Here is a 17,653-nt window from a genome sequence, read left to right as displayed (position 1 = left end):
CATTCGGCTTGGAACCGCCCGCGCCCCGCCGTAGCACTTCCGGGTCAGCGCCCGCGTTGCGCCTGCGCACAAGAGGCGAAATGAAAGCCGGCGTAGACGGAGGCGAACAGTTTAAGATGTCTAACCAAGCCGGTCTACAGGGATTCAGGTTTATTACTGTTCTCTTAACAAGGGAATATTTGTCTCTTCATTTACTACTTTGTTTTTAAAAGCCAGGTGAACGCTTCTCGGGTTCCGTCACGTAGAACGGCACCGGAAGGGGTCCGAGATAGTCGGCACTCCATTACAGCGGTCTCTGCACCGCAACTCGGTACGGAGGCCGAACCTCAGACCTTGAGCCGGGTTAAGTTTTGGGCTGGCGCTCTGCAGCACTTCTGTCTCGTCTGATGTCACTGGTCGCTGTCCCCTCCGCCAGCCCGGGACCCACCATCTCCTCTCTGCTCGTTCTTCAGCCTAGCTCTGCTTCGGAACCCGAGCTTGACCTGCCTTATACCAACCGTGCTCCCTCCCCCACTCCCCGATTCCTGCCTGCAAACAACCCCCTTTCTCCATCCCACATCCTCTCCTTCTGGATTTCAGGAGCTGGCACTGGAGGCAAGGCTGCCTGGCTCCCGTTTGCCTGCATCAGATGTATCCGCACAGTGGGTACATCCGCAGCCTGGACAGACTGCTCTCAGGTGCGCAAGAGCTAATCATAGTGATTTTCAATTCAATGTTTGGTCCAGAAGCTTCCCATAGTCCACATAGCTCAACTTTAATAGCATGATGATGTTTTTTTTTTTATCTTCCTAAAGTTCTTTTTACATCACTGTTGAAAAGTAATTTATACATTTTTTCATTTGGTTAGAATTTTATAGGATATTGAGAAAGGAAGCAAGGCACTAGATCTGAAACAATTTCACATTACACCTCAGATTTGCAAACTAGGCACCCAACACATTTAAATTCTCCATCACACTGCTGGCCTCCCTTTCTGTGCTGACGGCATTGCGGTGTGGCAACAAAAGGCATGGGGTCTTCCTGCAGTGGATACGAATCTGTATTATCAGCAAAATGCCAAACGGCATAGAAAATTACAGCTTGGCTAAGTGATTGGGGGGGGCATGTACAAGATGTACACTCACCTGGGATTCTCTCTGCTGAAACACATAGCGTTACTTAAAACAAAATTACAGAAAAGAACAGCAGTTCAGACTACTTTTCTGACACCAGCCCAAGAAGGGCAGCAGAAAACGCGCAACGCTGGTCATATCAGTCAAACTGGCAAACCAAAGCTTTATTTTTTTTTTGTTTAAAGTCTTTGCTACAGTACCTAGGACTGCGCCTCTATACATAATTCACAATCATTCCTGAAAGGTCTGTATTTGGCACCAGTTTGTGTTTACCTCAAAACATTTGTGGGGAGGATTAATTTCAAATCAAATTTGGTTTTTCAACAGAAGAGGAGCTGCCATCATGAAGCCAATTAGCTGAGTTACTGGAGAAGCTTAAAAACAAACAAACCAAAAAAAACCAAAAAAACCAACCAAAGTCCTTATCTAAACCAACACATTACAGAGAGCTCCAAAACAGAGGTCAAACATTAAAATGCTGATATAGGCTTAAGTGGTTTATAAAACCTATAAAAAAAGACTACACCAGCAAATACGCCCTTTCAGTCCACACGGTTTAGAAATTAATGCAGGGAGCAACACTCATTAGCTGGAAATCTTGTCATGGGAGAACCACAAATATACCAACAAGAGTACCCAAAAATCAAATGTTAAAATGCTTCCCAATCCACATAAAAGGAGAGATACTCGTAGGAAGATTAAATCAATCCATGAAATCATCATTGGTAGGTAGTTCAAACTTCCCCCAGCAACCACCATGTCACTCCTACACACCGGCTCATGTGTACATGGCTCAATCCCATTCTAATTCCTCATGGAATAAAAGGATCCCAGGCTCTATAGAGTCTGTCCCTATCATGCAAGAAATAAGTCTGGCTGTGCTTTAATCACCATCACGTATTACTTCAGCCACAGAGTACCAGGCAGATTAAGTAGAAATGCACAGTTTTTAGCTCATCATCTCTGCAGAAGTGTTGGAGAGGCTCAGTTGCTGGAGAGTTCTAAGTGGGCATGCAGCCAGTCTTGCTTCACGCAGACTCACTGGCCTCTACTGGTTTAATCATGTGGTCTGGTTTGTTGCCAGCAGCATAGTGATCCCACATCTGAAGATAAAGCCGCTCCAGGTCCATTGTGTACTGTTTCGTGTTGAACAAAGGACTGGATATTCTCTGCTTCCAGACCTTGCCATGTATTTTTTTTCAGGCTATAAAAAGAGTTAAAGCAGTCATGAGGGGTTCCAAGCACTTCATAATACTGTTTGCTTTTGAAATCTACTATTTTCCGCTAAGCCAGAACTGCCAGTACAACTGTTCCAAAAATATCTGCTCTCTCGCTTCCACGAAATTCATATTGCTGTTTCAGCCCCTCATCATTTCTGACACGACCACTCAGAAGAGCTGCGACTTGAACGCATCAACTTGCTGCATTATCTGTACTGTGGTAACTTTTTACAGCACAATTTTAACTTGCAGTAAGTGACAAACTCCTTGATCTTCAATTTAAAAAAGAACTCTTTAAAAAGAACTATATTGTACTTGGTAAGAGCCTGCACACGAGCAATTTCTTCAGAACAGGTAGCACTGTTACTCCATTCGGAGCGCTGTTAAGTTTACTGTAAAAGCAGAAGTTGAGTTAACCGCAAGCCAAGAAAGCTTTAGAGGAGGATTGCCTAGCTATTTTAAATATTAAAATACCTGATTAAAACTACCACTAAGTCTCAGCACTGTGCCCAAATACAACACTTCACACTCCTGATGTTACCGCATTACACAGTACAAGTTTGCTTACTATTCCAGGTCAGTTCCCAGTTTCACGGCAATATCCTCATACTCCTGTCTACTTTTTGCAATGAGCTCAAGACAACCCAGGCAAGTCAGCTGGGAGGCAGCAACTCGTGATGCAAGAGTCTCGCCTAGAAAAAAAGAAAAAAAAAAAACTGATAGCAGGAATAAGCTTATAACGTAACATATTGCAGAGTATGAGTTACTTTCCTTCGGCCTCTACAAGAGGCAACAAAGTTTGTGGAGCTTTCTATTTGTTATTAAAAATGAGTAATATTCAAATCCATCTGTTCTATGTAGGTTCCCAAATCCGTTACCTGGCATAGTGACCATTGGCGTCCCAGCCCAGAGTACATCCATGCCAGTTGTGTGCCCATTGCAAAGCGGAGTGTCTAGACAAACATCAGCCAGTTGCCCTCTCCTCACATGTTCCTCTTTGGGGGCAACAGGAGAAAAGATGATTCGGTTTTGGGAAAGACCCAAATTTTGTGCGTATTGCTGAATGTTGGGTTCTCCCACAGCTGGGAAACGTAGCAGCCACAGCACGCTGTTTGGAACTCTTTTTAGGATCTGTAACAAAAATCAAGAAGCAAATACAGAAAGTTCCGTCAGAAACATCTCCTTTTCCAAACAAGAAATTACCACATACCAAAATGAAGCAAAAGGCACAATCACTCAATAGTTTTAATCGTCTGAGATACAGAGCAGGAAAAAAAAACCACATCACCGTTTCAAGTGGGATAACGAGGATTGCATTTTCATCCAACCGAAAGAGACAACAACTCTGAGCAACAGTTCATAGAGCTTAGAGAGTAAGTCTTGAAATTTATGATCTCAGTTATTTATAGGCCCCTGCTACACAATATTAAAAAAAAAAAAATACCCCTCAAGTAACTCTCAGCAATACACTATAAACTGGACCTTGATACAGACACTCAGTGCTCATATCTACCAATCCGCCAAGGCCAGGTATGACTTAATTGCGCAGATGAGGGAAGACCAAACTTACTTCACAATGGAGTATCAGCACACTGGCTTAAGTGTGTCCAAGATAGTTTTTCACTGACTAGAAGCACACATGTGATTTGAAATCAATCTAAAAAACTATATTCTATTAACACTAAGTCCTGCAACATAAGCACTGTAAGGATTCAAACAGGTCAGGGCCAATGTTTTCCACAGAACAGTTACAATTTTAACTTGCATGAAGACTCTGCTAACTTGAACAGAACACCTACGTTCCCAAAGTCTGACCTCAGGCTTCATATCAGATACTCACATTAGCCCACATCTGTAAAGTGGAAGGATCAATCTTGTACAGCTGATTGAAATTGCAGTACACAACAGCATCCTCTGGTAAGCCATACTGAGAACGGGTAGTAACAATTATAGTTCGTGGAACTTCTTCGCCAGTTGCTGCTTTGTTGTTAATCTAAAGAAAAAAGAGAGACAGCTATTGGAACGCTGCCATTGCAGGAAACAAGCTATGCCCTGTGAAACTGTCCCAAGACACACTGTCACATTTGTTAGCATCGTAAGTTACTGTAAGCCTACCTTTGGTTTTATTATATGAAAACAAAATTGTTTACTTACCCATGACAAGAATTTAACCGGTATGCATACATGCTTGTGGATGCCACAGTGTTGCAACCACCAAGGCACAAAATACCAGGCGATTTCATGCCCTTGCTATATCTCCCTGAAATTCCAAGTAACTGAAATAATTGGAAAGAATCATCATAAAAGGAGGCATTACACATGGACTCCTCCCATCCTCAAGGTCATTTCATTTCCTTGAGATCAAAAATTAAATTAAGACTTCAACGCAGAATAAAACAGTATTTAGAAAGCAAAGGGTTTTTTTGGTTTGTTTGGGGTTTTTTTGTTGGGTTTGGTCCGTGTTTTGGGTGGGTTTTTTTGTTTTGGGGTTTGTTTGGTTTGTTTTTTTTTAAGATAAAAGACATCAGGCACAGAACAGAGTCAAAACTGAAGACACAGACTAATAGGTAACTGGAAGACTATAAGGAGCTAGATGACAAGGAAATAATGGGAAATGCTGAGAATCAGACTAGAAGAGTTATTAATGGACTTCCAAAAAAGAACGGATCTCACAACCTTCACAAAGAACAGGAATATGCTAATAAAAAACAGCAGAGGATGAAGTTGGGATAATCAGAACACCATGCAAGAGTCTTGAGGATTAGTGAAACGGAAGTATGACTTCTAATGGTTTTTTTTGGTTGGTTTTTTTTTTATTTTTTATTTTTTAATAATGACAGGCAATGGTAGAATCAAAGACAGATAAAAACACCAGTACAGATAGGGCAAAACAGATACTTAGAGCCTTTTTCTTTATATATATATTTTACATACGTATATATTTAAAATTTAGCTTGGGGCAGTGCAGCCAGCCAAAGTAAGCATACTGCTGACAAACCTGACATGAATGACAATGACTCTCTGTCACTGACTTCATTAGAAGATGCACAAGATAATTTGCTTCAACAAAAGTTGGTAAAAGTGCTACTTATCCAGGTCACTGAGACCTCAAAAACACAATGCACAGTTCTCGTCGACTTATGCCCCAAAGTAGCTGATATCAAATTATAACAAGCACAAAGAAGGGTTATATTAGTGTGAAAAAAGTGAAATCCTGTTTTGAAAGTGCACAGACAGAGATTCGGTTATTTCATCTTGGTGGTGGAGTGCTAAGACAAGAATTCTCTATAACTCTCATGAGACAACAATTTCAGAAAAAAATGCTAGTAAGCTTACTACGCAAACTAAGACAAAACCTATCACCAACTTAACGGGAAGTCTCAGCTGTGCACAAAAGAACTCACAAACAGAAACCAAGGCCTAAGATTATGGATAAAGCAGTGATAACAAAAGGTCTCACACAATGACATAAAAGAGAGTCCTGAAGGACTGCAAACTAAATAAAATTCACAAGTCAAGAGTTATGCCAATGACAAATCATGGTATTTTCAAAAAGGAAGAACTGTTCTACAATGGAAGAAGTATTAAAAAAAACGGTAACTGTCACTACCACTAAAATCCCATGAACTGTTAAGCACCATGGTATAGTACATAGGTTCAGAAAGACGTAAAAAGATGAATAAACACCATTGAGATACAGTGGAGAAACTCTGCCTGCATTACCCAGCAATTTTTTTGTAAAGGAAAAACACAGCTGAAATTGGGTAACAGCTCACAAGTGCTCTGTAGGCTGCAGGCAAGAAGCAAAGCCTTCAAATTCTGAACAACCATGTGTCTACTTTATGCAACAAGATTTAATTTCTTTGGATTTTAGATACCTCTTGATACAACCCCTCTATCTTTGTGGGGAAAGATCATCTTCCAGCACATCAGTAGCTTATAGCACATTTGCGACTCTCCTACAGTACGAGAACTAAACAAATCAACATGACAGAAGACAGACATTTGCTTGGAGATTCTTCTCCCTTGTTACATTAAAACATACAGATATAACATAAAACCCAAGAGAACAGCAATTTGAAGTGCCTCACCTGAGTAGTTGCTAATCCATTACTGATGTTGAATCCATTGATAGTTATCTGAATTTGCCCACGATTAATCATCTCAATCACAGCTTCTGCAATTGTGTTCATTGGAATGACTGGCATACTGAGGGCAGCATTACCATCTGCATTGTCACAGCTGTCAGGACACTTCATCTAAGATAAATCACGTAAGCATCAGATAAAGCACTAGCTTCAGTCCCTACGACTGAACATGCGGAAGAGTAGCTCTCACCTTAACAATCTTGACATCGGGGAGGCTGTCAAGGAAAGCCTTCAAGTCAATGCCATTCAAAACAATTCTGTTATCATAAATGTGACCATTGGACTTGAAATCAATGACTGCCTTTTTCTGTTAAAAAAAAAAAACAAGTAAGTTTTCAAGAAGTTTCAAGATCCCTTACCAAGTACTATACTAAATGCCATTTTATAAAGGCAGCTATGGAAAGCACCTGCTATTCTTGCTTTATCTTCCTACGTACCTTCAGATGGGGGAACATGTTGGCGTGGTCTCCAATAAAGAAAGTGTTCGGCATGTAAGCTAATTTCTCTGAATACTGCTCAGCCACCTCAACTGGGGAAGTTTCTTTATCTGTGATGATATAATCCATGAACAACGCCCCACTGGTTCCAGGATATCCTAACCACATTGCCTAAAAAAACAAGAAAGCAAGGCTCCAGTCCCAGGTGCGTTGAAAAAATAAAGTTAAAAATCAATGCATTTTAAGTTAAATTTTCCACTTACAGATTCAAGCTCCTTCTTGTGCTTTATCAACTGAAGAGCAGCCACTAACCCCAAACTTTCACTACCGAGACAGTGAACAGTTCAAGGATGTTCTAAAATTGATCCTTCAAGCAAAAGGCCAAAGTATCCAGCTCATTTCCACAACTGCTTCAAATACCCTTTTTCTTTATTCTCACTAATGCAAGAAAGCCAATGGTGTACAGGAACCTCACAGAATTAAGATTTCTTTCAGGACATTCAACTGCCCATAAAGCCCATTAAAAAAACCAAACCAAACTACTCTGCTTCAACAGAATGAACCTGTTTGCCTCACATATGCTAAGCCCTAAAAACTCTCTCTCTCTTACTGATCAACATGAGCCTTTAACGCTTTTTCCACTCTGCTAGAAGAAAAAGAGAAACTCTTCCTATTCCTAGTGTTCTTTTGGAGATACAGAGCCATCTAACTCAGTTACCTGAATAGGTGCTGGTCTCAGGGCAAATAATTCATTTCGGGCTCCTTTGGTGTAACCATTCATATTAATGAGAATGTGTATCCCATCCTGATGGATGCGGTCTGCTGCTTTTCCATTACATGGTATCTGAAGAATAAATAATACATAAATAAAAGTTATTTTTGTTTTCAGTCTTTCATTAATAATGTGATTAGTCATCAGTGTACCAATCGATAAATGTCCACTGCGTAATTTAATTTAGGCGAGACTTAAATCTCATCACTCCTAGTTTTACAGAGGTCTAAGTCCACAACTCAATCAAAAAAACCCAAACCCTGTTGAAGCCAAGAAAAACCCAAGTTTGCTAAACACAGCTGAAGCAGTTGCTGATAGAAATTGTAACTGTGGTACTTTGGAGATTGCCTCTGCACATTCAAATCAGAGGAGTGATACCAAGCATTGCCAAGCTCAGCAAGTCACACAAATGGACCACAGAAATTCACACAACACCGAAACTGCTTCAGTTCTTGGCTAAATCAAAACCAAAGCAGAGCAGAACTTCACAAGGTATTACCAACGACTTTCAAGAACAGCAAAGCCTTCAAAATTACAGTGTGTCTCTTCCTATCTGATACTGAAAGGTAAACAATTTTCAACAGTTTTAAATTCCTCCAAGACTTAATTAAATAGTCATTACCTAACAAACAGATTTAAAAAAAAGTTTGATAGATGTCTCCAGTACAACAGCAGTAAAACAAAAACCAAACTACACAAACGAGAAGAGCCCCCCCCCCCACCACTCCCGTAAGGCTAATTAACAATCAAGGCTCATGTAGCACAAGTGGTAGATTCCCAAACTGAGGTCATAGAGAGAAATTACTTGAAACTGAAGATCAAGAGTAAGCCAATTCACTACTCTGCAGCTAATACTAAAGCTGACTCACTCTACCATTATTATACCCCATAAAAGTACTTCATTTTTGTAAAAATGGAAAGCTACTTCACATTTTATAGCAGGGTAAACACATGCATAGAGGCAGTTATATCTCCAAGTGGACAACAATCTGAGTTCCCATCTTAGTTTAACTTCCAGTGAGTTACACTGCTAATGCAACAGATCACAGCAAACTGTTCCTACTTGTTTTGACACCCCTGTACAAATATCCAAGAGTTGCACTGTAATCTAAATATGATTTTGATGCCTCAAAAATTTTAAAGAAGGAAACTCAGTGTATCACTCCGGGCAAATGCAAGAATTTTTCCTGGATAGCTGTTAAAAGCAACAACAAATACAAAACTGCTGCCCTGTTTTACTATGACCAAGCGCTTTCAGCATTCACAGCTGCAAAATGTGGGGAGAGGGAGGAGAGCGAAATGGCTTTTCATAAGCATAACTGAAGTAAATTATTCTAAAAGAAAGTTTTAAAAGATCAACTTTGCAAAATCCATCTCTAAGAGCAATCATGCTGACATCAATTTAGTATTTTTACATGTAAGAGCAGGTTCTGGACATGATGAGTTTAGAAACTCCATGCAAGTTTTACCTATCACCTAATCTGGGACTGCCCAGATCCCAATCCAGTTCTATTATTAACGTACACTGATCATCCCATGTTGCTTTAGGGTTTTGCCAGTTATCTTGAGATAGTGTAATAATTCCTTGACTTCTGTATCTACTGAAATCCCTATCAGTTTGCACACAGAACTTAAAAACAAAAAAAACAAACCACCTGTAAATGTTACCAGGACAGCCTTTTGATAGAGGGGCAAAATCCCCCCATTAACCATTAAGCCTCTGTCCTACTTCCCTGGAGTAAAGCAAGCTTAATTATATTTGCAGTTGTGGCATCTTGACTTACCCATGATATTTAGGTACGACCATTATTTAAAGACCTAATGGAACAGTTATTCAATATTGCTAATATTACTTTTTAATAATCATGCAGAGGGAACGCGATAACCACTGCATCCCAGGTAAGGCATAACAGCAGTGCATCTACAAACTGCAAAATTCTCAAGGCTAATATCAGTCTAATTCAAGAAATGATTGCAACTAAAAATCTCAATCTCTCTCTTCATTCAGGTTTGCTGAAAGGTCAATGCAACAAAAAAGCCTCACCTGAGATAAGTCAATGAAATGATTTGCTTCAGCCATCACTTTTACACGAAAGTTTGTACCATCGTCAGGACTCAGGGCGTAACAGAATACCTAGAACATGAGGCAACAAGAAATCGAGTATCTGCAACAACTCGCCAACAAAATAACTTTCCTATAAAACCTATGGTATTGCAATTTTAAATTACATAAGCAAAATTACATCAAAATTCATACAAATTATATTTTATTTATTGTGTCACATTTACCATTTGAGAAAGCAGTTAAAAAAAAAAAGGGGGAGAGGAAGGCATCAGGCATTTCACACATTTGCAGCAGGCTCCAGTTTTACCCAGTTCTGGTGCTAGAGTATGGCATTACATCTTGCATGTGTTCTCATCAGGGCAAGGTAAAGTAATTTTAGCAAACGGATTTGCATAAGCATCAAATTCTCTAAGAATGCCTTTTACAAAGACATCTTTGAATCTGTAATCAGTGAGAATCAAAATTATGACTCAGGTTGAAGAGACAGGCTAAGCCTCATGTAAGCTTTTTAACAGATTCCTTAAACAAGTGCCTAGTTCTCTCCAGTTAAGAAACTGCAAAACTATCCAAGAAACTCAAGGTTGACCGGTTATGTAACCACGCATCTTTAGCTAACCTAGCACATATTGATATAAAACATAATAAATTCTCTGCATATTGTTTCTATCTGCAGAAAAGCATGGTTTTAGTAAAATAAAAGAGAACTTCTATTTAGTATTTAAAATAAGCTCTGTAGAGCTTTATAAATCCAGTACAAGAAAGACTTCCCTTTGTCTTGAGCTGATTCAAGGTTAAACGGTATATTTTCCCCATACCCCCATGTACTCAGACCACCAAATTGATTCATGAAAAAAACTGCTTCATGGTCACACCTGGTAACAATTCAAGCATGCAGCTTTGCCACAAGCATTTCAGACTACAAAGACTTCATGACCAGGAAAAAGCAAGAAAAACAAACAAAACAGATTAATAAAACACACTTTTGCAAGAAGGAAAGACTGACAACTCTTTATAAAGATAAGCAAATTCCCATGTTTTGGAAAACAGGAGCTCAAAACCAAGGCAATTTAAAGTCATGGGACAAACAACAGAACTAGGAATAAGTTCTACTTACAGCCTCAATCCCTGAACATAATACCCAAATAAATATAGATGTGACTGTCTTTAGCATTGCTAAATTGTATACGCTCCTTCTGGAGTAAGCATAGCCTACCATTTCCTTTTCAAAAAGCAGTAGCCAAGCCAATCTGAAGTTCATGTTTGTGATTCAGGTATCCCAGAGAAAAATACATGTAAAAATACCAGCAGCAGAGAGGGATCAAAAAAACCAGACGCGTATCTGTAAATAAGAAGTAACGAGGCAGTGGTAGCTTGATGCTGAAATGCATCTACTCAAAGAAAAAAAGTTTTCCACAGGCCACAAATCCTACCTACAGTAATTCTAACAACAGGTATCTAATTATCCTACCTTCTAAATAACACTTCATATTGGTAAAGGAGGATGACCCAGGTTGGAGAACCCTTCAGCCCATAAAAAAAAAAAAAAGTCTGCTAACAAAAAAAAAAACCACCAACAAAACACACCCAGAAACAAAAATTTGCCCTTCCCTAGTTTACCTCTCTGCACCAGGAAAAAGAAAGTGCCACTTACAGCCATGTTTAAAGCTTTAAGTATGCCATTTATATTTTTACCTCAAATTTATCTGGGTTATGCATGCCAGGGATTGACTGCATTAGGTGCGAGGTTGGATGGTTTCCAAAATCAGAGCTCACATAGCCAATACGAAGTCGACCTTCACTGGCCTTCAAATCCTTGGGATGCTCATATGGTGGCTTGTGAAGAACATTAATCTGTCAAGAAAACATACACAACTGTTCATAAACTCAGGAACCAAAACCAAACGCTAAACTGAGGGACAAAAAAAATCCCATGAGTTTGCAGAATTAGGCTAATCCCACATTCAAGTAAGTGGCCTGTGGGCAGCTGTTGTTTCATACCTCCATTGCAGTCAAGTGTAACGTCCACAAAATTGTGTTACAAGATGTCACATACCTACATTCAGCCTAATAAAGACAGACATCACTACTGCAAGTTGACATTTCTGCTTTTCTACCTGTTTATTTTTAAAGTATTCCACCCCTGATAATTAAATAAATACCACACCAGTATGACCAGGAAGTTCTCAAGCTACAAGCCACTTGTGAACAGAACAGTAATCCAGTGAAGCACCACAGCACACTTTCTGTTCTTATGCTCACCATCTTCCTGAGACATCAGCTTGTAGTCACTATCACTGACAGGATTATCAGGCTATTGAGCCAGTTTGAAAGCTTACTGTTATCTTCTGAAATTTGAGATCCTTACATTATCTAATCACAAACTTCCACTGGCTGACAGCGTACTTTCAATATGTCCAGGGACCTGGACAGGTTGGAGAGGTGGGCCTGTGCCAATCTCATGAAGATCAACAAGGCTAAGTGCAAAGTCCTGCATGTGGGCTGCGGCAATCCCAAGCACAAGTCCAGGCTGGGCAGAGAATGGATTGAGAGCAGCCCTAAGGAGAAGGACTTGGCGGTGTTGGTAAGTGAGAAGCTCTACATGAGCCAACAATGTGCGCTCGCAGCCTAGAAGGACAGCTGCATCCCAGGCTGCATCAAAAGAAACATGGCCAGCAGGGCAAGGTAGGGGATTCTGCCTCTCTACTCTGGTGAAATCACACCTGGAATATTCCATCCAGCTCTGGAGCCCTCAACCTAAGAAGGACATGGACCTGTTGGAGTGGGTCCAGAGGAGAGCCACGAAGATGCTGCGAGGGCTGGAGCACCTCTGCTGTGAGGACAGGCTGAGAGAGTTGTTCAGCCTGCAGAAGAGAATGCTCCAGGATGACCTTATAGCAGCCTTCCAGTACCTAAAAGGGGCCTACAGGAGAGCTGGGGAGGGACTTTTTACAAGGGCAGGTAAGTGGTAGGACAAGGGGTAACGGCTTCAAACTGGAAGAAATTTAGATCAGATATTAGCAAGAAATTTTTCACTCTGAGCGTGGTGAGGCACTGAAACAAATTGCCCAGGGAAGTTGTGAAAGCCCCACCCCTGGAGGTGTGCAAGGCCACCTTGGAGCAACCTGGTCTAATGGAAGGTTGGCAGGGGGTTTGGAATAAGATTATCTTCAAGGTCCCTTCCAACCTAAACCATTCAAATACAATTGGCAACCTGCTCAAGGAGTCCATGTCAACGTTCACAAGCGCCAACAGCTGTGACTCTCTGGTTGAAGAGAAAAAGAAGTTGCATCAAATTTTAGTTAAAGAATTTGCCATCGACTGCAACTGCACTCGTGGCAGCTTAAGGTGCTGCGCAGTCTCATAGAAATGGTACACAATCAAGTAATTACAGCAAGAGATGGTATGTTTTTGGAGTAATCTATTCTACTGTACACACAAGACTCCAAAACAGAATCACAACAAATCCTTGAGTACTTCCTACTGTGGTGCGTTGCCCCTGTGACATTGCTGCCACTGCTACTAAGTGAATGGATTTGGGAATCCCAAAAGCAATCCCACGCAAAGCTCAGAAATTACAGCAAGGATTCACTAAAGGCAAGGTCAGGTTCCAAGTGCTACAGATGCTGGAAAGGACCAGATTTCGAGAAATACCATCACACAGCTGGCTGGATCTGTTTTACGGTCAGGAAACAATAATTCATTCACTCTGCTTTTCGAAAACACCCCTTCCTGCAAAACTAGCTAAGTAATACTCTGTCATATCTCTCTACAGATCAGAAACCTTACAAAGGCTAATAGTAACTACGCGAGCATTCGATTTTCAGTAGGAACAGGCAAAACCACAAACTATTTCAATCACAACTGGCCTATATAAAACCTCCTACCTTGTCCAAACACAGATTTCCATGTCTCTCAGCAATAGCCTTCCTAAAATTGTGAGAAAGTGGATACAGCATGCTGTGATGCGGGTGGACTGAAGGCAGCCTGTTTTTCTCCAGCTGATCAGCTACGATGCTAACCAGCTTCTTCATTCTTTCATCATAGTCGGTCCAGTCACAGACAATCTACAAAAAGGAAAAATTAAAAGAACATTAGGGCAACAGCTTCCTTTGATCTGTATCAGATATTTTACAAATTGAGAGTAATGCTTCCTCGAAAAATGGAAGCAAGAACTTCAGAAACTACTGTTGATGACAGTATAATCTTCTGATTTAACACTGAAGTCTACTCTGCATTTAAGTTAGCAATTGGTTGAGGTGATGAAGCTTAGCATTTACTGCAGAGGAATCTTACGAATTACAATCAAAACCTCATCTTCCTTACCTGCAAACAGTGGGCCAAGTTGCAGTAGGCATCTGGGAAATCGGGTTTCAGCTTCAGAGCAGTGCGGTAAGAGGCAATGGCTTCTGGTATATTCCCTGAATCCTGTAAAGACACAGAAATGAGCCAGCAGATAAAAATATACTCAGAGTAAGTACTCATAGTGCCCCACCATGTTTTAAGAGCGCATCATTCCCATGTGCTACCTTGTGAATAGAGGCCAGGTTGCTGTGGGCATCAGCAAAGGCTGGGTTTATCTGAATGGCACGGGTGTAGCACTGTAGAGCTCCTTGAACGTCCTGCATCTCCTTCAAAGTATTTCCCATATTAGAATAAGCATCTGCAAACGTAGGGCTGATTCTGAGAAACAAAGATAATATAAGTCACGAACAATAAAAGCTTATCTTCCAATGAAGAACCATGCTCTTACCCAGACTTTTTACTTTGCAAAGCAACTATCTGAATTAAAATACACTACTGTAAGTCACTATCTGTACAAATGTACGGCACATCCCAGTTATGAAAGGCTGGCACTATTACAGATAGTATCCATTTACCTAATAGCCTCTTTGTAATGCATCAGAGCCTCCTGTAACTTTCCTTGCTGTTGCAGAACACTTGCTAAATTTGAATGCGCAGCAGCAAACTCTGGAAAAACCTGGAAGAAAAAGTAGAATCTGTCTCTCAAATGCCCCAAGCAGACAATATTTTAAAAAAAAAAAAAAAAAAAAAAAATCGTTGTGCATGTCTTACTCCTCTTTTTATATGACACAGGTCTCTAAGCAGACATTCCTCCACTTACAACCAAAGAGGAAAAAAACCCCTATGTCATATTACACTTTCCCAACTTCAACTGCCCACCTCTCCCTCATCACGTTAAACTGTACCTCAAGAGCCTTCCGATAAAGACGGACAGCTTCCTCAATATTCCCCTGTTCCCGTTTGATGTTTGCTAGATTGTTGAGAGAATCTGCGTGAGTGGGACAAAGTCGAAGAGCTGTATTGTAGCATTCTTCTGCTTCTACCACCTTCAAAAAAAGGCATACTGTTAATATAATTCCAGTATCTGAAGGGGGCCTACAACAACCCTGGCACAGGTTGCCCAGAGAAGCTGTGGCTGTCCCATCCCTGGAGGTGTTCAAGGCCAGGTTGGATGGGGCTTGGAGCAACCTGGGCTGGTGGGAGGTTCCCAGGGCAGGGGGGTGGAAGAGCCTAAACCATTCTACGAATATGGTAAACAGTGCAGTTGCAACAAATATTATGAGAAGTCATTATACAATCGCTTTTAACAGGTTCAAGGTGGAGATTTCCTGAATTACTCTTCCTTATGACTGAGGGTAACAACCCATCTTAATAAAGCTGGTGACATTTGGTATCTACAATAAACATTCACTGTACTTTTAAAAACTTTTAAAAGGAAAAAAAGTACTCCTTACACTGCCTTTCTCCTTCAAGGCGTTGGCCAAGTTACAATAGGCATCAGGGAAGTGGGGTTGAAGTTCAATAGCCCTCCTGTACGTGTCTATTGCCAGATCTATCAGCCCTTGCTCATAATACACACAGGCAAGGTTGCCGTGCACAACCGCATGATTTGGACTCAAACTCAAGGCTCGTAGATAAGCTGCTACAGCTCTGGAACAAGAAAAAGAAGGTAAACAATCACCTACAGAGCAGCAATTATATTTACTTTGGTCATAAAAACGACCTACATTTTTAAAAAAAACCCCAAACTACAAGGTATATGTATTATTAACACACGCAAATCTGTCCTGCAAGATGTTACTGAAAACACTGAGCGCTACCTGAATTAAAAGCCCAATCAAGGGATGAATTATTCACATTATTTTAAAGCTATGCTCCATTCTGTAATGGATAGCAGACTAGAAGAAATACTTCATAAAACATTCATGTTTTCCTTCCAGCTGATGCTGTATAGTGATCAATGTTAAGTCTTCTGGAAAACAGGAAAGCTTTTGTCTACTTTTTTTAAACACTCTTCATTACTAGGATAAGCACGAGACCTTTGCCCCTTTTTTTTCTAGTTTATTATTCAATATAAACAGTATCATATTATCACGTCTTTATTCTCTCCACTGAACTAAGACATGTATCATGCTTTACTTATACTTCAAACTTCATTTTGTTCAAAAGTGACATCTTTAATTATATGCTCCTATAGGACTATACGACTGGCGCATTCAAATCCAATTTCCAGAAAAATCACAACAGTATACGTAGGAAGAAAATTCTCAAAAAAGTTATGTAAAGTCTACAATGAGGAGGAAACGTGCCCGTTTGGCCCAGTAATCTGTGGTTAAAACAGAAATCACTGAATCATTTACACTGTGTGCAACAGAACTAGTTAGAATAATTAACTTGTTCCCTGCAAGCTTTTATTAAATTTGGAGCCACACACCACAGCTACCAGAAATTGTAGTCCAATTAACAGATGCAATATGGTAAACTACATAAAAACAACACAGTCTGGATCTTCTTCCAGAAACAAAAGTAAGATACGTGTATTAGATTAGGTCTCAAAAGATGTTAGTTCAGAGACAGCAAAAGTACTGCAACCGCATTCAATAACACAATGCTGACACATAACAAACACAGAATATTCAGATGCTTAGCTGAATTTCAGCATTTCAGCTTGTTTTAAATGGGAAATTTTACAAGAGAGACACTTGTAGATCATTTCCTGAATCACATCATGACAACAAAGAACTCAAGGTCTCAGACATCTTATCTTCACCCGTCCCCAGACTTAATTTCAAATCTATTTTTGATGCTTTCAGAAAGTCTCATTTTATTAAGTACAGGAAAGTAACATAAAAGAATACATTCCACAGGATTTGTTTTGTTTGGTTTGTGGTTTTTTTTTTTTAATTCCAGTAACCTGCTCTATATGCATTTCAAAGCCATTTGCTTGCTTAGCTGACAGCACAAGTCTTTGCTATACTGTCCAAAGAGGTTTATATCAGGAACCTAATTTGTTATCTTGATGCATCTGACAGGCCACTGACAGAGTGACAATACTTATCTGCTTACCTGTCAAATATCCTTGCCTCCTTCAGGACATTTCCCAGATTGATGTAAGCATCCAAAAAATTTGGGTCAAGTGTTACAGCCTGAAAATATTTTCGAAGTAAGTTTTGAGCATTAACAAAAGAACATTCTCTATGAAACCTAGTTGGGGGTTTTAGGTTTTGTTTTTGTTTTAATTTGACAAACCCAATCTGTAAGCATCTAAGACTTTATCAATAACCTAGTAAGGAAGGAAAACTTGAGTTATAAAAATCAATCACAAAGTATCAAAGTTATGTATCTGTAGAAATGACAGCATACACTACCTTCAAATGTATTCATTTGCTTACTTAGTCAGTTGAAACTACTGCAGAATAAAGCGTTCAACATTTATTTCATGTTAGGCTGATCATACTCCTGCCCACCCATGGTATGCTACCTTTAATTTTAGGGGAGAAAACCCTAAAGCCCTAAAAAACCAATCCATACCCTTTATCTACTGCAAATAAGGCAGCATTTTAAAACTTTAGCAGCCCATGAAAACAGAGACAGTTT

At 40.0% G+C, this 17,653-nt stretch overlaps 1 protein-coding gene across 1 annotated transcript in view; it reads right to left on the bottom strand.

Moving 5' to 3' along the window:
- Window positions 1-1,258: 1,258 nt before the first annotated feature.
- Window positions 1,259-17,653, bottom strand: part of OGT (O-linked N-acetylglucosamine (GlcNAc) transferase) — a 26,582-nt gene continuing 10,187 nt past the window's right edge. The window contains 17 exon segments of the mRNA XM_009881754.1: window positions 1,259-2,315; window positions 2,901-3,024; window positions 3,211-3,463; window positions 4,173-4,325; window positions 6,424-6,591; window positions 6,671-6,787; window positions 6,918-7,088; window positions 7,636-7,761; window positions 9,734-9,823; window positions 11,447-11,605; window positions 13,639-13,818; window positions 14,078-14,179; window positions 14,281-14,434; window positions 14,632-14,732; window positions 14,962-15,102; window positions 15,511-15,706; window positions 17,123-17,202. Of these exon segments, the coding sequence (XP_009880056.1) occupies window positions 2,141-2,315; window positions 2,901-3,024; window positions 3,211-3,463; window positions 4,173-4,325; window positions 6,424-6,591; window positions 6,671-6,787; window positions 6,918-7,088; window positions 7,636-7,761; window positions 9,734-9,823; window positions 11,447-11,605; window positions 13,639-13,818; window positions 14,078-14,179; window positions 14,281-14,434; window positions 14,632-14,732; window positions 14,962-15,102; window positions 15,511-15,706; window positions 17,123-17,202 (2,490 nt within the window). The 3' untranslated portion in view covers window positions 1,259-2,140.

The sequence above is a fragment of the Charadrius vociferus genome, unplaced genomic scaffold (genome assembly GCF_000708025.1).
Source record: "Charadrius vociferus isolate BGI_N301 unplaced genomic scaffold, ASM70802v2 scaffold472, whole genome shotgun sequence".
NCBI lineage: Eukaryota > Metazoa > Chordata > Aves > Charadriiformes > Charadriidae > Charadrius > Charadrius vociferus.
This window is presented reverse-complemented; position numbering and strand designations above follow the sequence as displayed.